We start from the raw sequence: 20,925 nt of genomic DNA, 5'->3' as shown, positions 1-20,925 counted from the left end.
TATGCTAGGACCGATTGGGAAGAAGTGCATACATGGAGGAACACCGGAAGAAGGAGACGAGAAGGTGATGTTTCTAGGTCCAATACTCCACCTTCCAAATGTATTAGACCCGAGCGTTTCCCGGATGGAGCGAGCAGGAGTCACGAAAATGACCCTTGCCCCCACAATAAAGACACAAGCCCAGAGTTCTGCGTCTAGCACGTTCTTCGGGGGTTAGTCTGGTCCGGCCCAGCTGCATGGGTTCCTCAGCAGACAGAGGATGCTCCACAGGGTGACAGAAAAAAAGCTCAGGCTGACTAGAACCTAGGGGGTGCTGGCATCTTTTTTCTAAGGACCTCTCCTGGAAGCGAATGTCATTCTGATTACATAAGGAAATTACATTGTCCAGACCAGCGGGGATAGCGCTTCCTGCTAATTCGTCCTTCACTCGGTCAGAGAGGCCATGTAAAAAGGTTGTGACCAGGGCCTCATTGTTCAAGCTCAATTCCGCTGTAAGGTTACGGAACTGAAGTGCATATTGGCCCACTGAACAAGATTCTTGGCGAAGGCGTAAAAGGGCACTAGCCTCAGAAGAAACCCGAGCTGGCTCCTCGAAGATGTTAGGAAAGAGCTTCAAGAAGTTGGACAGGCTGGAAACCACTGGATCATTTTTCTCCCACAAGCGAGCAGCCCAGGCTAAAGCTTCACCGGAGAGGAGGGAAATTATATAGGCTACCTTTGCCCGATCAGACAGAAAGTTTTGAGGCTGGAGCTCAAAATGAATGGTGCATTGGCAGAGGAAGCCCCTGCAGGCCTTGGAGTCCGCAGAGAAACGGGACGGAGCTGGCAATAATAATGAATGCGTGGATGCGACAGGTGCAGTCGCAGACTGTACTTGAGGCTGCAGGTTCGGGGTTCCCAAGGAAGCCTGTAGCTGCTCAAAGCGGGAAGCCAGATCCTGAAGGAATCGCATCACCTGAGTCTGAATAGATTCCTGGGTCTCGAGTCTCCACACTATGCCCTGCAATGGATCGACTGCAGGAAGCGGCACGTCAGCCGGGTCCATGGCTGATCAAACTGTCAGGTCACCTAGAGCCCAGGTGACAGATGCACACCGTAGGGTTTAGGAGTGCACCGCAAGGTTGTGGACCCTACGGCTGACTGCTGCAGACAGGGGACAGATCCCACTGGGGTTAGAGCGTAAGATTACCTGGGGCGTGGAGTCTAAGAGCCAGCAAATGTTCACCAGAGCCTCGAGTGGTGAGGATGGACTTGGCTGAAACTGGCTCCAGGTCGTGACCCCCAGGGTCCCCCAGCTCACACCCACAGTAGGTAACAGGAGGATAGGAATGGTGAGGGACAAAACCAAGGTCGGGGCCACAAGCAGACAAGAATAGATGGGTACACGCCAAAAGGTCAGGATCACAGGCAAACAGGGATAGTCAAGACATGCCAAAGTCGGTAACGGAAAACAGTAGCAGAGCACACGGCAGGAAACAGGAAGCTAACACACAAAGGTTGATCAGCAGGATTGGCTAGCAGTGCACAGGTTAATATAGAGTGTCTGATAGGAGCTAGGGTGGAGCCATGCCAGAGGATGGATTATAAAAACAGTCAGGTGAGGCTCGGCTGGTCTCTAGAAATGAACACATGCAGACACGTAAGCAGACAAACTCTATTGCATAACCATTACAATTATATAGGCTGGACATTAAAATCAGGGCAGAAATTGGATGCGTTCCACACAACAGAGACAGCAAGAGGAAGCAACATCACTTCAGCCTCAATACTCAAATTGTCTCACTGAACAAACTTATATTAAAAAGTTAAATTATCAACTTACTATCAAACATCATTTAGACTAATAGTAACTAGTTTGGGAACGATGATTGTAATTAAAATGGAACAGAATTAGAATCGATATGCCGGAAAACAGCACCATCTTGTGGACTAAGACCAAATTATACGTAAAAAACTTAATTTGCATTGCTATTAATACATACATGCTTAACCACTTGCTTACTGGGCACTTAAACCCCCCTCAGTCCCAGACCAATTTTCAGCTTTCAGCGCTGATGCACTTTGAATGACAATTGCGCGGGCATACAACACTGTACCCAAATGAAATTTCTATCATTTTTTTCCCACAAATAGAGCTTTCTTTTGGTGGTATTTAGTTACAGCTCGGAGTTTTATTTTTTGCTAAACAAACAAAAAAAGATGCAAAAAAAAAAAAATCATGTTTTAATAGTTTGTTATAAAATTTTGCAAACGGGTCATTTTTCTCCTTCATTGAAGTGCGCTGATAAGGCGGCACTGATAGGCTGCATTGGTGGGCACTGATGGGCTGCATTGGTGGGCACTGATAGGCTGCATTGGTGGGCACTGATAGGCTGCACTTGTGGGCACTGATAGGCATAGTTAAGGCGGCACTAATAGGCACAGATAAGGCGGCACCGATGGGCACAGATAAGGCGGCACTGATGGGCAAAGATGGGCACAGATAAGATGGCACGGATGGGTGGCACGGATAAGTGGCACGGATGGGTGGCACGGATGGGCACTGATAGGTACCACAGATAGATGGGACTGATGGGCACTGATAGGTGGCACTGATAGGTGGCTCTGATAGGTGGCACTGCTGGGCACTGATGGGCGGCACTGCTGGGCACTGATGGGCGGCACTGCTGGGCACTGATGGGCGGCACTGGGGTGCAGCACCTTTGAGGCAGATTGGGTTGCACTGTGGGTGGCACTGTGGGTGGCACTGTGGGGTGGCACTGTGGGGTGGCACTGTGGGTGGCACTGTGGGGTGGCACTGTGGGCATTATGGGCACAGACGGGGGGCACTTACTTTTACTTTGTTATATTTCAGGATGGCACTGCGGGAGGCAGGTGGGCACTGGCAGGTGGCATGTGGTGCCTTTCATTGCTGGCCGTGATCGGGACTGATGTCCCGATCACGGCCGCCGGTGATCGGCTTTTTTTTTTTCTCCTCGCGCTGTCAGCGCGAGGAGGAATAATAGCCGATTACCGGCTCCGTTCTATCACATGATCAGCTGTCATTGGCTGACAGCTGATCACGTGATAAGGGGTCGGGATCGACCCCTTACACGGATCGGTGATCAGGCGAGTCTCACGGACTCGCCGATCACAGAGCGCGCCGCGCGCGCCCCTCAGGGGGCGCGCAGGCCGCTCGTAACCAGGACGACGTCAATAGACGTAGTCCTGGAAATCTAGGTCCACGCTAATGCCGTCATTCGGCAATAGCGCGGTACCCAAGTGGTTAATAGCTTCTTAAATGTCATTCAAACATACACTTAAAAATTGTTCTAGGGTACGATAGCACATAGCGAAGAAAAAACAGTTATACCACCAAGAAAATCAATAAAAACTAAAATTTATATTTAAAAGCATAATGAGGAAACCCTATGCATTGCTCATGAATGCATTGACATCCCACTCGACATTCAAACCTAAAGGATTATAGGTCTTAGCCCTATAAATTCATCTGGTTTCAAGCTTGGACACACCCCCTAGTCATGTGACTCCATCTCCAGTTTCCCGTAAATTTGTCAACACCCAAAAATAAAGTTCCCTTGGGGTCTCCGTTATGGCAAAGGTCATAATGCTTGGAGAGGCTGTGCTTGGGGAAGCCATTTTTAATATTCACAATGTGTTCCTTCAACCAGACTTGGAGCATACGGACTGTTCGGCCTATATATTCAAGCCCACATGGACACCTGATGAGATAACCTACCTGTTTACTAGTACAAGTAATAAAAGTCTTCATGGGGAAACCTCCTGAGTAGAATTGGATTGAAAGGTTTCCATTTTCCTTCTTCCCTGTATATTAATACTACAGACAGAGCACTTCCTACAAGGGAATAAACCCCCTACATTATGGCTAAAAGATACCCTGTTAGGGGATCTATAACGTTAGGTACTTCTTGGAGCTTCAATGGGGGGCCACTCTATACACCACCATAGGATGCTCTGGGAGAACCGGTCCTAGAACCCTGTCATTCCTTAACACATTCCAATGCTTACAAAGAATTTGTTTTATAGCATATTGTTGAGTTGAATAGGTAGTAAAAAATGCATGTTGAAAGGCCTCATTAGGTTCTTTAATGCTAGGGATCAACAACTCATTTCTATCCTTCTCATTGGGACGCAAAAGCGATTGGTCCAACTGACATGGGGCATAAGCTTCTTCCAAAAAAAATTCCCTATGGGCAGAGGCCTCTCAAGAAATTGCTACAATTATTGCAATTTTGTTTAAGCCTCAAACGTTGACTGACCAGAATGTATCTGAGCCAAGCAGGATGATGGCAACTATGAGTGCTGATGAATCCATTCTGGTCAATCTCCTTGAAATACGTGGAGGTAATAATTAATCTCTCCACCAGCCTTATTCTCAGGTCAAAGAAATGAACCTCAACACGACTGAACTCATGTTGGAATCTGATACCTCTATCATACCTCTACTATAAAGGTCACCCTCTAATTCTATCCTATGCTCCCTCACTCACATCTTCAATCTCTCCCTCTCAAGTGGCACCTTCCCCTCCCCTCTAAAACATGCGCAGATCACCCCCATACTTAAAAAACCCTCACTGGACCCCACCAACCTGAACAACTTAAGACCTATCTCATTGCTCCCATTCACCTCTAAACTTCTAGAATGCTTAGTCTACAACCACCTTAGCTCCTACCTCAGTGAAAATAACCTTCTTGACCCATTACAGTCTGGCTTTCGCTGTCAGCACTCCACGGAAACTGCCTTACTAAAACTCACTAATGATCTACTAACTGCTAAAACCAACAGCCAGTACTCCATACTCCTACTACTTGACCTCTCTGCTGCCTTTGATAATGTTGACCACCCACTCCTCCTCAATAAACTACATTCCCTTGGCCTCCGATATTCTGCTCTATCCTGGTTCTCTGCCTATCTATCACAGCGCTCCTTCAGTGTCACCTACAACTCTGTATCCTCCTCTCCATTGCCTCTTTCTGTGGGGGCCCCCAAGGCTCTGTTCTTGGACCCTTTCTCTTCTCTATTTATACCTCCTCCCTTGGTCACTTGATAACCTCCCATGGCTTCCAATACCACTTATACGCTGATGACACCCAAATCTGTCTACTCCTCACCTCATTCCTCCAGTCTCCTCTTGCATTACTAACCTGCTAACTGACATATCAGCATGGATGTCACACCATTTCCTTAAAGCGGAGGTCCACCCTAAAGTGGACCTTCCGCTCATCGGAACCCTCCCCCCCTCCGGCGCCACAATTGGCACCTTTCAGGGGGGAGGGGGGTGCAGATACCTGTACAGTACAGGTATCTGCACCCACTTCCGGGATAGATGTCTGCGGAAAGGGGCGTATATTACGCCCCTTTCCACAAGTGCCCCGCTGCCTGCTGGGAAAACACACAGATCCCAGAGGCAGCGGGGACCATCCTTATTGCGCAGCGCGCGCATGCGCAGTAGGGAACCGGGAAATGAAGCCAAAAGGCTCCATTTCCTGATTCCCATACCCAAGATGGCGATGGCAGCACCCGAGAAACAATCTACAGATCGGCTTCGGGTGCCGACATCGCAGGCGCGCTGGACAGGTAAGTGTCACTATTTTAAAAGTCAGCAGCTGCAGTATTTGTAGCTGCTGGCTTTAAAAAAAAAAAAAACGCGGAGTCCCGGCGGACTCCCGCTTTAAACTAAACCTCTCTAAAACTGAGCTATTAATAATCCCTCCTGCACATGCCCCCCTCATGACTTTTCCATCAAAATCCACAATGCAACCATCAGACCCTCCCCTCACACCAGGGTACTAGGTGTAACCCTAGACTCTGACTTGTCATTTCAGCCCCAAGTCCAATTGTTGTCAAAAGTTTGTAGATTTCACCTCCGTAACATCTCTAAAATTCGCCCCTTTTTAACAAATGAAACTACCAAGCTCCTCATTTACTCCCTTGTTATATCTCGCCTTGACTATTGCAACTATCTTCTCATTGGCCTGCCTCTCCATCTATCTCCTCTTCAGTCTATCATGAATGCTGCTGCCAGACTTATCCACCTTACCAACCGCTCAGTGTCTGCCAAACCTCTCCTCCAATCCCTACACTGGCTCCCAATCACCCAGCGAATTAAATTCAAAATACTAACCACAACATACAAAGCCATTCACAACTCTGCCCCGAGCTACATCACCAATCTTGTCTCCAAATATCACCCAAATCGTCCCCTCTGTTCTTCTCAAGACCTCCTACTCTCAAGCTCTCTCGTATCCTCCCACACTCCTCTCCAGGATTTCTCCAGAGCCTCTCCAATCCTCTGGAACTCGCTACCTCCACTGGTCCGGCTATCCCCTGCTCTTGCTACCTTCAGGCGATCCCTGAAAACTCATCTATTCAGGGAAGCCTATCACATCTCAAACTAATCTCCTACCACTTCCATCAGCTCATTCCCGACAGTTATAACCTTTTGTACCACCTGCCCAACCCTTTTAGATTGTAAGCTCTTCTGAGCAGGGCCCTCTTAATCCTCTTGTATTTTATTGTATTGTAACTGTATTGTCTCCCTTTTATATTGTAAAGTGCTGCGTAAATTGCTGGCGCTATATAAATCCTGAATAATAATAATAATAATAATTATTAAGATCCATCAAGGGAAGATTGGTCCCCATCCCATATGAGGAGAACGTCATCTATATACCTCCTCCACACAACCATATCTGGTCTAGGACTACTATAGATGACGTCCTCCTCCCATTTATATTATTGTTGGTTATAATAGCACTTTCACTTTTATATGTGAAGTGTGACTCACCTTTAAATGTTCACTTCAGGTGATGGACAGTGCCACTTACCTCTTTCTACTATTTATAAACATTTGCTTCATTATTGGAGTTTCCCGGGGGAGTTAGCAGCCCAGACCATTCATAAGCGCAGAATCTTACAAATTATTTAGGAAAAACAATTAACCTGTGAGGGATCTTGGAGTAGTTTTTCATGCCTGAATATGTCAAGTGGTTTTCAAAAACTGTAAAGTTTGCAAAATGTAATTCATTGTTCCCATTGGGACGTTTTACAATGGCCATTCCAGTGCTGACTTGGGCCAATTGGCACATGGGGGCTTTTCAATTTGCCTTCCTCAGTCAATGGGATGGGCTGCCTATGGTCAAAAGGTCTTTGTATGTGCAAATTAGCAAGAGCGTATGTTTTGGACACCAGTGTGTCTTTGTGGCGTAAAGGTGTAAAATTTTTTTAGTCTTTTGTGGCGTGCCTTTCAGCCCAGGAGATGGAATAATTCTACAGTCAGATGCCAGTCTGCCTCCAGTCTGAGGAGACAAGTGCAAGGGCATTAAAGCCTAGTGGAGTGCAGCTGCTCTGACTGAAATAAATGAAGGCAGATTTTCTAGCCTTGGATCTTTTCTCCAGGAGGCCTCAATGAAGTTGATGATTGACTCCAGGACAGCAGTAGTTGACATTGCCCATCAAGGTGGCACCAAGTGTCTGTCTTTTTCTGTTACTTTTCATAATATAAAGTTTTTACTGGGTGGAGAGCCGCTTAGACAGTTAACGGCAGTCTGCTTACCAGGAGAGCAGGATCCACTAACGGATCAGTTAGGCAAATTATTTTACAATGGACAGAACTAAGATATGCCATACAGGTGCTTTCCACCTGTCGAGGAGGCCTTGGTTTGCATTGCTTCCTCAGATATCATCAGCACCACCAATCCCAATTTTGGTCAAGCAAGATCTTTTATGCCAACGTCAATGGCAGCACCCCAATCCAGTGAGACTCTTAATAGTCTGGCTATTGAATCAGCCAGACTAGTGGTGCAGGGATTCTTATCCGAGGTGGTTCAGACCTTGGTGAAGACCACAAGACCATGAATGCTACATATATAAGAGGATATGAAGGAAGTTTGTGCTGTTTGCTTAGCAAAGTTTTCTCTCCGGTGTCTCCAGCTCTACCCAATATCCTGGACATTTTTACAATCAACGCTTGAGATTGGTCTGGCATACAAGTCCATTAAAGTACAGGCCTTTATCCTCTTTTTCAGGCTGCAGATGGGTGGAAGAGCCAATGAACAAATACTTCATGCAGGCTGTAATTTATATACGACCACCAAGGAAATCCTTACACATGTGCAGAGTGAAATATTTCATTTTGGAATTTCATTTTTGTCCAAAAAATAAATTTATTTAGTTACTCCCGAAATTTGTTTTTATTTATTTCATTTTTCGTTCAAAAATTGCATTAGTCTGAAAATCCACGTGAATTACGGTCAAATCTGTCTTTGAAGGCTTATGGTGTCTGTCAAGTGTATAAAGAAGATTCAACAGAGCTGCTAAAGTCTATATAGCCTATAGGCAGAGCATTTGACTCAGGAAATGTACGATTGCAGCGTCGTACAATTTCGATGCTCTGTTGAATATTATTATAAACGTGTGTGTTTTCCGTTGCTTTGTCGAATCTCTGTCATTCATGTTGAATGAATGGTCCAAGTCTCACAGTGTCAGGTATCTGATAGTGAGTGACTAATAATAACGAATATGGCGGCAACCCATTGTGGAGGCATTGGAGGGCGTTCCTGGGCCATCTACAAGTGTTTCTGTATTTATTTTATATACTTGTTCAAACAGAAACTGGTGGACTGGTGATAGCGATCACTGATCAGACAGGCAACAAGATTCTATAATAATAAATCCTCCCCACAACACAGGCAGTCTCTGAGGCTATCATAGCAACACTAGCAGCAACACTAGTATCACTATAAGGTTCTCACACTAATGCCCTGTACACACGAGCGGACTTTTCGACATCAAAGCTCCGACGGAACGATTCCGGCAGACTATTCGATCGTGTGTGGGCTGCAGCGGACTTTTGATTTGCAAAAATCCGACAGACTTTAGAAATGCAAAATGTTTTAAATTTTTCCTCCTGAACTCCGCCGGATCCAGTTCCTATCGAAAAATCCGCTCGTCTGTATGCTAGTCCGACAGACAAACAGCGATGCTAGGGCAGCTATTGGCTACTGGCTATGAACTTCCTTATTCTAGTCCGGTCGTACGTCATCACGTTCGAATCCGTCGGACTTTGGTGTGATTGTGTGTGGCCAAGTCCGTTAATTCGGAAAGTCCGTCAGAACTCTGTCAGAACTCCGTCAAAAGTCTGTCGGACCTAGTCCCTCGAAAAGTCCGGTCGTGTGTACGCGACATTACACAATAGCAGCAGATTATTAGGAAAAAGTTAAGTTGAACTGTAGCTTGCGTCACTATTGTTCCGCTGCTGTGCTTATGCTTAATAATAATTTGGGTTCTCTGACAAGTGACAATTCAAACGGACCAGCTAAGATTGACTGTCTTCTGAAAGGATTCAGTGTGTGTCTCTCTCTGCTAGCAATCGTAAGTGAAAGTAAGTTGGATGTACGTGTGTACTTAGTTCCAGCTATTTTACTGCTCCTCCTCTTTGGTTACAATCAGCCAATAACATTCATCATCATTTATATTTTACTTCCCCCACCCAATTCCAGAATCTTTTTTCTCTGTCAAATCTTTCCTCTATATAATCTTGGACTAATAGAGGTAAACTTAGGCACATTCGACCACAGGTTCAATAGACACAGATTGTTATTGTCAGAGTCGCGTCAAATCTCCTATTCTATATCGAACTGTTGTAACAACGAAAATGGAAATAAAACATTTATTTATGTCGGATCTTTTGTTTTTCAGATTCTGCGCTTTCGTTATCGTTTGTCAAAACGAAAATACCTGAAATTCGGATGAAAATGCATTTGGATGAAAACGAATGCACATGTCTAATTTCCATTGCGGTTTCTAGAGGTAAAATGAGTTCCTCTGACAGCGGTTGCTTCAGACAGAAGGATGTTGGAGATTGCAGCACTTTTCTGCAAAGATCCCTTTTGTGTCTTTTTACCAGACATGATGGTACTATGTCCATCGCCAAAGCTCAATTCTAAAGTGGTATGCAGTTTCCAAGAAAACTGGGGGCAGTCCCTCCAAGCATTCACATGGGGTCACGGAGTACACAACAGGAAGACTTCAAGTCCTCACACAAGTTGCTACCAGTGTACATACAAAGGTCAAAAGATGTGAGGAAATTGGACAATCTTTTTATTTTGCCATCAAGTGAGTCCTTTTCTATTGGTGATTAGATTGGCATGCAGGAAGTAGGCCTTTCTGCCCAGGAACAGATGCAAGCTCATTCGGCCTGAGGGGTGGCAGCCTTTGGGGCAGTTATGCCAGAATTTCAGTGGAAGATATATGTGAGACAGCTAGCCTTTCACTCGACTTTACAGGCATGCAGTCAGAAAATTCAGCAAGGTTTGGGGTGAGACATATAAATCTTTTTTGTCTTTGGCAGCTTTTCTTTGATTGTCAGTGTTTCTTTTCATGTGTTCTCTCTCGCCCATTTATTCAGCTAGTTATATCCCATTGTCTGCTGACATGAGGTATGGGCAGGAATACAGAAAATTGTTATCAAATACCGTCATTTTCCTTTCTTGGCTTGTCCTCACGTCAGCACAGGACTCCCTCCCTAGTGGCCTGTCACAGGCTAGGTTATTGAACACTTCAGTGGGGGAGGGGCTGTCTTTTATTTAGCTATGAAGAGGTGGTCCCATAGGGCGCCAGATGAGGCATTAACCCATTGTCTGCTGACGTGAGGTATGGGCAGGAATACGGAAAATTGTTATCAAATACCGTCATTTTCCTTTCTTGGCTTGTCCTCACGTCAGCAGAGGACTCCCTCCCTAGTGGCCTGTCACAGGCTAGGTTATTGAACACTTCAGTGGGGGAGGGGCTGTCTTTTATTTAGCTATGAAGAGGTGGTCCCATAGGGCACCAGATGAGGCATTAACCCGTTGTGTGCTGATGTGCGGACAGGCCGTGAAAGGAAAATTACGGTAAGTATTTGATAACAATTTTTAATATTCTCACCAGGGAATGGGACATCATTTGGGGAATGAATTACGAATATACAGTTGAAAGATATAATAAAAGAAGAAAAGATCCGCCCATTTCAGCAATTAAAACACAGGAGTGATTAAATGACACTGAATGAATGGAGGTATTTACAACTAAAACATTTTGTATCAACTCTACCACAGCCAATTAGAAAGGAAGGGGATCTGAACTTAATTGAACATCTTTGTAATTCACAGGAGTGTGAAAAACTCTGTAGCAAGATTTATAAAATACTCCCGGGGTTGGCAGAGCTGAGAATCCCTCCATTCATTAGAAAATGGGAAAGGAAATGGTGGGGAACACGATTGGAAGAATGACAAAGTAGTAAAATACTAAAAGCAGTACATAGCTCTGCAGTAGTCATAAATACAATTGAAATTAACTATAAATATATGTCAAGACGGTATATAACACACAGAAGGCACAAAAATATCAACCAGAGAAATCACCATTGTGTTGGAGAGGTTGTAATATGAAGGGCACTATAATTTATATATGGTGGGAATGTCCTAAAATACGAGAGTATTGGCAAGAGGTGGAGAAATGTATTGAAGAGGTTACAGGAATTGGAATACCAGATGAGCCGTGGTGCTCTCTATTTCATAGTACAGATAAAACAACAAAGGAGAATTGTATTGTCACATATGCTAAATACGGCACAGGGTATTATCCCCAACAAAATGGCTAGACCCAGAAAGACCCTTAATAAGGGAATATTTTAAGAGTCAAGCACATACAGTATATAATATGTAGAATGTATGTAGTAGGGAAGAAGACAGGACAGAAAAATTTGCTGGAATTTGGGAAAAGTAGACAGACTTTAACCGCTTGCTGACCAGCCGCTGTCATTTTACTGTGGGAGGTTGGCATGATCCCGTGAACCATCATAGCTATACATTGGCACGGGGGATCAGAATAGCAGGTGCACGCCACCGGAGGCATGCGCCCACTGCAGGGGGTGTCGATGCTCACAATGACCGCTCGCTGGCCACGAGCGATCGCAAGCATGAGGGACAGAACATGGAAGTGTGTGTGTAAACACACAAATCCCTATTCTGTTCTGAGAGGAGTGACAGATTGTGTGTTCCTGTTAGCTAGGAACCATGATCTGTCACTTCCTATGGTCAGTCCCCTCCCCCTTCAGTTAGAATCACCTCCCAGGGAACACTGTTAACCCTTCACTGCCAGTGCCATTTTTACAGTAATAGTAATAATTTAGTTTATAGCGCAAAAAATAGAAACCGCAGAGGCGATCAAATATCACCAAAAGAAAGCTCTATTTGTGGTAAAAAAGACGTCAATTTTGTTTGGGTGCAGCTTTGCACAGCAGCGCAACTGTCAGTTAAAGCGACGCAGTGCTGAATTGCAAAAAATGGCCCAGTCATTCAGCAGCCAAATCTTACAGGGCTGAAGTGGTTAAGAAAGCCAACAAATATGTAGAAATATGTGTGGAGTAAGAAAGGAGTGTGAGGTAGATGGAGATGAGGAGGAGAGGGAGGAGGTCAGGGAATGTGAGTCTGGCACAGGAGGGGGAGGGAGGGGGAGGGGAGGTGTTATAGGGTAAAATAGTAATATATGTTTTTGGTACTTGTAATTTGCTGTCATTTCATTTTCTGTAAGTATTTTATATTGAGAAAAACAAAATAAAAGTAGAGCCTCATATGAGTTTCTTTTTAAATTGGAGTAAAGTAGTGTACATAGTAGCATGTATACCCCGATCCACAGTCTGCTCACCCTTGGACATGTCCACCAAATGGGCACCATTGTGCCTGTCTGAGCACAACCATGAAAGCATAATGGAGAATACTGTGGAATAATGCATGGAAAACGGTCTGGAGTATAGTGCCAGCTGTACACTATTTTGTACACTTTTTCTAACATTAGTACATTCTTGGAACATTTAGCAATATTCTGTGTCATGATCTGCCAGTCCTCATTGACCTCAATAGTTACTGGAGGTTTTCTCCGAGAGACAATAGCGGAGGATACGAGTGAGATGATACCTGAAGGGTGTGGGCCGTGATTTGCAGATACTTTTTAAAAGACGTCAGGCTGTAATGTGGAGTTTGCAAACAAAGAAGTTGAAAAACAAAATGTCTAAGCTGCAGGCAGCAACAATGCTCTTCCAATGGAATATTGTGGGAAGATCTGAGAGAATTGGAAGTGAGTATCCGCATAGGGGACCTCTCCTTTTCAATCTGCAGTGCTGTCATTCATTTTCTCAAAAATGCAATATGGCAACCTGGAGGTGTTCTGTATACAGATGGTATAGAGAGATGGTGTACACAGATGATGTACAGAACACCCCATGAAAATGTCATGTCCTGCTTGTCTGATTGGCTCACTGATTTTCCCAGAAGTCTGCACTAAGATACAAGTCAGATTTTGGGTATCCCCTGCAATGAAAATTTCATTTTTGGTGAGATACTGCCAAAGTGAAATCACATCAAGTGCAGCAGCTGATTGATAATTATAAAATCACTCCCATTCACATTCACTCTGCACATGGACAAACAGCAATTTCTATAGAATAACAAAAACTATGAACCTGCAACAAAATTTGTTACAATCCCTGCAATGTACATAGATCAACCAGAGCGGAGGTTTTGTTTCAAAGGGTCAAATAAAGTATCCAGGGAAGGCTCCAAAATCACAGCTGTATAAAAATCAATGGATGAAGGATGACCAGGGAGGAGAGGTGAGGGTTAGAAAAACACTGATCCATCAAAGTGTATAGGAATGCTTCTTATCTATGCTGATGTGACTTTTGTGAGATAACATAGAAGGCTATGGGGCTGAATTCACACTGAAGATCAACAGGAACATTTTCCAAAATCGCACTGTGCTGAGATGATCAGAGGACATCATTGAATATAATGTGATTTCCCTCGTCATGCAATGTGTCATGCAAACTCAGGCTTGAGAACTTCTAAAGTAGCATTGAAGTTGCATCAAAGTCACATCAAACGTGCAAGTAGCACTGCATAGTCACACTGGAAATGACATTTGGATAGTGGGAAGTGATATGGGGAAAACACAACACAAATGTGGCAAAAACACATCATGTGTTATGTTAAATGTAACAATACAGGAAAACCACTGCAAAAATGCAGCAAAAACTCATATGCATTTTTTGTATGTTTTTGATACAGAGCAGTGTGAAAGTAATGTAAAGCACACTGGTTTATTCACATATATTCATTCATACCCACTTTATACCATGCACTGCACCCACCCTGATCGGTTTTCTATCAATCAAACCCCAACTTCATTCATCTCTTCTTTCTGGGTAAGATTCAAAATTTCTTAAGAAATATATTTCTCTTTTGGTTACAAAGACCTACCACATGTTACCTCCAGAGGGCGTTGTAGGCCCAAATTACAGTACATAGCTGTCAGCATTAGATGGAGAGGATTGTTGGTATTCCCGCCCTTTAACCTTCCTTTACTCTATCCAAAAAAAAGGTTTTGCCTTTAGTTCTACTTTAAAGTGGATGTAAACCCCATTCCTAAAAATTTACCTGGGCACATATATCTGTATTGTTTACTTATCTCAAAGCCCCATGTCCAGTATGTTTCTGGTGCTTCGTTCCTCTGTTATCAGCATGATATCTTCTGACAAGCTCTTTGACACAGGAGATAAAAGCAGCTGGATATTTGTCAGGTTGGGTGCTATAAATAAATTAGCAGAGAGCTTGTCTGTTCACAGAACAGCTCTGCATGTTTATTCCTTCCTCTGCCTATGTGGAGGGGGTGTGTGCCTTTCCTCCAATCATCTCACACACAGTGTATGCCCAGACTCCACACCCAGTGCTGGAACAGGAAGAAACAAATCCAATACAATGTTCACTTTCTAAACCGTATATAAAGCTGGAGACAGCAGATATACATGAAAAACGTATGTAGGAGGATTTGTTTCATCTCTGTGTATCATCTGAGGCTGTTCACTTCACTGAGTATATGTGAGGGTTTACATTCACTTTAAGTCTTATCTGATGTATTCAGATAAATAGATGTGTACAGTCTGTATATAACAGAAAACAAATCACACTGATAATTAGTAATTTCTCTGGAAAAAACACCTGAAAATACCAATTTATTACAGCAATGTGATTATTCAGATTAAATATTTACCTCAAACTCTTGATATTGTGTAGAGCCGGTACAAGTTTCCTCAATCCTTCACTGCGAATATTACATCTCTCTAGATTTACTTCTGTCTCTCTGCAGGATTGAAGGATAAAAGACAGCACAGAGCAGTCCAGAGGGTTGAGGGGGACCTTAGAAAGGTCAACTTTGTTTGATCCAATACATTGTGTCACCAGAGCCTTATTCCTGCTCTCATACAGATAGTAGAATACATTAAGAAGTTCTCTCTTGTCAGATCTTTGGTATGTGATTTTCTTCTGGATCCAGGTGATGACATGTCTGGCAGCCTGAGTAGACAATTCTCCCACATGAGACTTTAACATGGATCTAGTAGAAGAGTCTGAGAGACCGCAGAGGAAACGGAGGAATATTTCAGCACGGCCGTCTTTGTAAGATTCAGCCTTATCAAGTGTTTTCTGCAATCTGTCAGAATTATAGTTAATAAAATGGACTAAAGCAGCAAAAAACTCCTGAAGAGTGAGATGTAAGAAGGTGTAATCCACATCAGGAGGATGACCAGATTCCATCATGAAAGATGAGAAGACATGATTATCATTTATCACACTGAATGACTCCAGATGACGATCATCAAATACAATCATGTGATTCATGACTCCATGTTCTGCCATCCACCCAATAGATGTCAGCAGTTCCCGGGCAGTGTGACCACCATCTGTATTCTGGCTGTGATTGGCCAGAATGTTGGAGACATAAGTCACAAAGAGTTGTGTCACTGTTTTGGGCAATGATGTCATCAGCTGATCGGTGATTGTTGGTTGGGATCTGAAGCACATTGATAACACTGTACAGATGATCCAGCAGTATGATGGGATATAACAGAAAGTGTACAGTGTGTCATTCTCCTGCACATAATGAAAAGCCTTCTCTGATAATTTCTTATCTTTAAAGAAATTATTGAAGAAGGTCAGTCTGTCTCCATGGAGAAATCCCATGATCTCAGATATTCTCTGGAAAACACCGATATCAACTGATGCCAGTCTGGTTGGACGGCTGGTTATCAGTACAGAGCAACCCTTAAGAAGGCTCTGCCTCACCAAACTGACCACAATCTCACCACATCCCGTCCTGTAAGCAAAGAGTTTACTTGATGTGAAATCTATTTGGTGAATACTTTCATCTAATCCATCAAATATAAACAGAAGTCTCTCTGGATCTTGTAAAATGTCTCCAATCTGACTCTCCAGATGTGGATATTGATGAAGAATCATCTCCTCCAAGCTGACCTCTCCCAGTCTATTAAGGTCCCGGAATCTGAAGAAGAAGAGAAAGGCAAATCTCTGGTAGTGTTTTCCGGTCACCCAGTCATAGACAAACTTCTGTATCAGTGTGGTCTTCCCTATTCCTGGCACTCCGCTCACCATTACTGCATGTGGTACACAATGTGACTGGGGGTTCCATCGGAACAGCTTGTTGGGGGAAATGTGTTCCAGTCTAGTTTGTGTTTCCTTCAAGCATTCCTCATGTTTTACCCCAGTCTGTATTATCTCATTCTGGGGACGTTCCCTGAACTGATCGGTGGAGACCACAATCAGATCCACATAACGCTCATTGATGAGGAATCTTTGTGGTTCCAGGGTAGTTCCTGGGGGTCTATGCTCCACTAGAGTCTCAGTCTTCTCCATCAGATGTTGTTTGTGCTTTTCCTGAATATCTGGAAATATAAAGGAAATATTTTATGGATCGTATCAAAGCAAAAATCAAGAATGTTGATATCATTTTCTTCTGTATTGATCATAATATTAGTTTAGTTTTATCATTACTACATTCTCATTTCAAATGATTACCATACAGGTTACTTTATGTGGTCATCCATAATACTGGAGAACAGAGATTTTTATACAGAAATAAATTTTTTTTATCCCTTTAATGACATTACAAGTACAGAAGAATCCCGGATATACTTGTCTCCTAAATAACTCTTATGGCAGAGAACACACAGCCCCAGACAGTTCAGGTTTTCTATACTCTATTACTTGAAAACCATGAAAGAAAGGAAATGGCGCTCACAGTGATAAATAAATATCTTGATATGGTTACAGATATACAATGTGATGTCTTAATTTTGATGGGGACAATTGGATGGAGGCAGTATGATTGTGCAGTTTTGATGGTGGCAGTATGATGGGGCAGTATTGATGGGGGCAGTATGATTGTACAGTTTTGATGGGTCAATTTTGATGGTGGCAGTATGATGGGGCAATTTTGATAAGGCAATTTTGATGGGGCAGTTTTTATTGGGGCGATTTTGATGGTGGCAGTATGATGGGGCAGTTTTGAAGGTTGACAGTATGATGATGCAATTTGGATGGGGAAATTTTAATGGGGACAATTGGATGGAGGCAGTATGATTGTGCAGTTTTGATGGGGCAATTTTGATGGGGCAATTTTGATGGTCGCAGTATTGATGGTGGCAGTATGATGGGGCAATTTCGATAGCGTAATTTGATGGGGGCAATATAATTGTGCAGTTTTGATGGGGCAATATGATTGTGCAGTTTTGATGGGGCAATTTGGGGCAGCTCCTGGAAAAGGTAATTACTTTTTTAGAGATGCTAATTGTAAATTATATCCCTTGTTACAGTATGTGCATATATATATATATATATATATATATATATACACACATAAGATATTTTATATATCTACATCTATATCTGCACAGAAACAAGGGATATCATTTACAATTAGCATCTTTTATAAAGTAATTACCTTTTGCAGGAAATGTTTATATTTCTAGATTTATAAGCTTTGTAAATGTAGATAAACTTCCTGCTTCCTGGAGGGAGAGGGGAGGTTTCCATAGCTGAGGGGCGGCAACTTCCTCTGACACTGCTGTTGCTATGGAAACCGGACCTACAACCTATTACCCAGCTCGTGCTGCTCTGAGCATGTGCAAGATTTGGAGGTGCATGCTGGGTAACCATGGAATACAGGAAGAGATGCAGTCTGGCTTCAGATGCCCACACATGAGATGGCGACGGCCTGCTGGGACTTACAAAAGTAAGAAATTAATGGTGCAAAAATACAAAACGGACCTTCCTTTACACCAAACCTTTACTAGAATAGATCAAGCACGAGGATTATAGGGGGATTTATATCTAAAAAGTATTTCATCCAGAACCCCACTTTAAGTACAGTATTATGTTATTATGTACACTTTAACCCCCTCACTGCCAAGTCTGTCTGCTGTACGGACCTAAAAAATGGCCTGCGGGTGGTCAGGCCAGTACTGGGCAAGGACCTCTTTTCTGCTCCTATAAGCTTATGATCGGGTAAATGGAATAGGCATTCAGACATCCCAACCTGCAAAAACTAATTTCAGGGAGGTGGCGCTTTGCACCCGCAAACACACCCCCCCACCACCCGCAGCAAAATATTATTTAAATCACTTTCTTAATATTTTTTTTCACAGTGCTTCTGGGGAGAGGGTGGGGGATGGGTGGCAGTGGACTGTGTCTGTATTTTTTTACTTTTAATAATTGATTTTTTTTATTTTTTATTTGTTTTTAATTTTTTTCCAATGCTTTTTTTTATTTTTTTTACACTTTTTTTTACAATATTTCCACCCCCTTTAGAATGTATAAATTGTACTGATGCCCTCAGCTTCTTCAGAGCAATTATACTGAATGTATACCATGTACTGTATTGTTCTCCAGGCTTGTGGCTAGCTACATTGCTTGAATATTAAAATGCATCTTTTTGAATGTGGTTCAGCGGTGCAAATGTTATTGGAAACCCCTAAATTCTGGGATTTCCGAATCACTTGTGATCACTTCAATGACCATAGGCTTATATCAGAATTGTTGATCAGACTCTGCTGAGTAATTCTATAACTCTGATCTGAAGATTACAACCCTCTGATCAGAGTTATTAACCCCTAATGTGACCCCCCTCTCAATGCCACCACTTCCCTGTCCCCAGCCTCTCTATCTCCCACACCTCCCTTCCACATAAAACTACTCCCCCCACTCTCCTCTCCTATCCTATCCCCTTCAACCCCCTTCTCCCCTCCCCAACACTGACTGCCCCACACCGATCCAACCCCCCAAATCCGATCCCCAGCAGCCACCATCATAAACCGGCATCCCTCCTCTGCTGCTTCCACTGGATTCAGGTGATGCTGGGGGCTTGGGGGGTCCAGATGTGTCCCCTCATCACTCAGATAGCCCCCCAATACCATCCCCCACACCCCCGATCCATCCCTGCTCTGGCGGCATCTCTCCCTCCCACAGCTTCTGCTCCGGTAAGCTGACAGGCTGGGGATCACGGAGGGGAGAGGGGGAGCAGTGATGTTTGGGCTTAGGGGGCTTGGTAAACACGTGTTTACCACCCCCCTAAGTGTGGCACCCTGGGCGCATGCAGCAATCACTGTAATCGCTCCTATATGCCCCCTGACATCTGATAATATTAACCGCGAGAGTTACTATGTATCAGACTGTCAGTTTATGAATGGAATCTCTATACAGATTCTATTCATTCATGTGATACAGAGAAAAGGACAATCTTCAGTTCCCATTCTCTGTCTCAAAAAAAGAGATATGGGGGTCTGTTTAGACCTCTGCTATCTCACCAAAGACCCCCCAAAAAATATAAAATGACAAAACAATGTAAAAAAAAAGACATGGACACAGCCCCCCTGTTCTCTATGGGGTGGCCTGTCCATTTCTATCGGATGTCATCCGATCTGATCTGCTAGATGGATGGGGAATGGAATCCCCATCTGTCTGTTTTTAGTGGACTGGATCGGATGCAGGCGGGTGTAAACAGACATGTCCATTTACATCAGTCTCTCCATAGAGAACAATGGGTGGTCAGAATTAGTACTAATTTAGCAGGGATTTTGTAAGTTACGTTGTGTTTATGTGCAATATTAATGATTTTAGTGCATTTCTACTGAAAATAGCGATACGATGAACATTTGTGCAATTATTGCGGGGCCCAAAAAATCTGTAGCACGTTTTATTCTACGGGTCATGTGCTTTTAGAAAATGTCTAGTTTGAGGGGTCTTTTCAAATTCTGAAAGCTGTAAGCGAAAAATGAAAACCTTGAGAAATTTTTGGATACGTTCGATTTTCCCCATTTTGAAAAAAAGGGGCAATTTAAAATGTACAAATATTTGTTATTTACCGTATATACTCGAGTATAGGCCGGCCTGAATATAAGCCGAGGCACCTAATTTTACCACAAAAACCTAGAAAAACGTATTGACTCGAGTATAAGCCTAGGGTGGGAAATGCAGCACCTACTGGTATATTTAAAAAATAAAAATAGATACCAATAATGTTTTTGAATATTTATTTCAAAGAAAAGCAGTAAACTAGCTCTGTAAGTGGAAAAAGAGGGTCAATAAAAACAATATGGCATCAACAATAACTTTAAAAGTACAAAACCAAGCTAAAACACAAGAGTTAAAATCCTTCAAAACTGGATTCCTGCTCATCATCTGTATGTCCAAACAGAGCTTCAGCATTAGCTGGTGTGAGATTATCAGTGTAGACATTGTCATCATCACTGAGTTCGCAGTCATCACCATCACTGCTGTCATTCTCATACAAATCGCTGACTTCAGTGCCATCCATAGCATTACTAATGCCACATTTCTTGAAGGCGTGTTGCACCATGTCCTCCAGAATCTCTTCCCATGCATCACAAACCCACTTTGTTATGAATTCTATGTCGGGCTTCATCAGATTTCCACCTTTTGTTAGTCGGGCTTGACCAGATGACATCCATTCATGCCACATCTTTCGCACACGGTCTTTGAAAGGTTTATTTAAAC

The 20,925-nt window shown here is 43.3% G+C and overlaps 2 protein-coding genes across 9 annotated transcripts in view; one reads left to right on the top strand and one right to left on the bottom strand.

Annotated features, from left to right (window-relative positions):
- The window catches only part of LOC143942631 (NACHT, LRR and PYD domains-containing protein 12-like), a 1,996,551-nt gene that overhangs the window by 730,139 nt on the left and 1,245,487 nt on the right, over positions 1-20,925 (top strand). The gene's annotated exons all lie outside the window — the stretch shown is intronic.
- Positions 1-20,925, bottom strand: part of LOC143942632 (NACHT, LRR and PYD domains-containing protein 12-like) — a 305,905-nt gene that overhangs the window by 108,808 nt on the left and 176,172 nt on the right. For all 8 annotated transcript variants that reach the window (XM_077463990.1, XM_077463993.1, XM_077463994.1 and 5 more), the window contains one exon: positions 15,110-16,796. In XM_077463990.1, the coding sequence (XP_077320116.1) occupies positions 15,110-16,796 (1,687 nt within the window). The remainder of the gene's footprint in view (positions 1-15,109; positions 16,797-20,925) is intronic.

This window comes from Lithobates pipiens, unplaced genomic scaffold, assembly GCF_037356315.1.
Source record: "Lithobates pipiens isolate NorthernLeopardFrog02 unplaced genomic scaffold, aLitPip1_a1.2 Scaffold_30, whole genome shotgun sequence".
Classification (NCBI taxonomy): Eukaryota; Metazoa; Chordata; class Amphibia; order Anura; family Ranidae; genus Lithobates; species Lithobates pipiens.
Note: the sequence above shows the minus strand (reverse complement) of the source record. Positions and strands in the feature narration are given on the sequence as shown.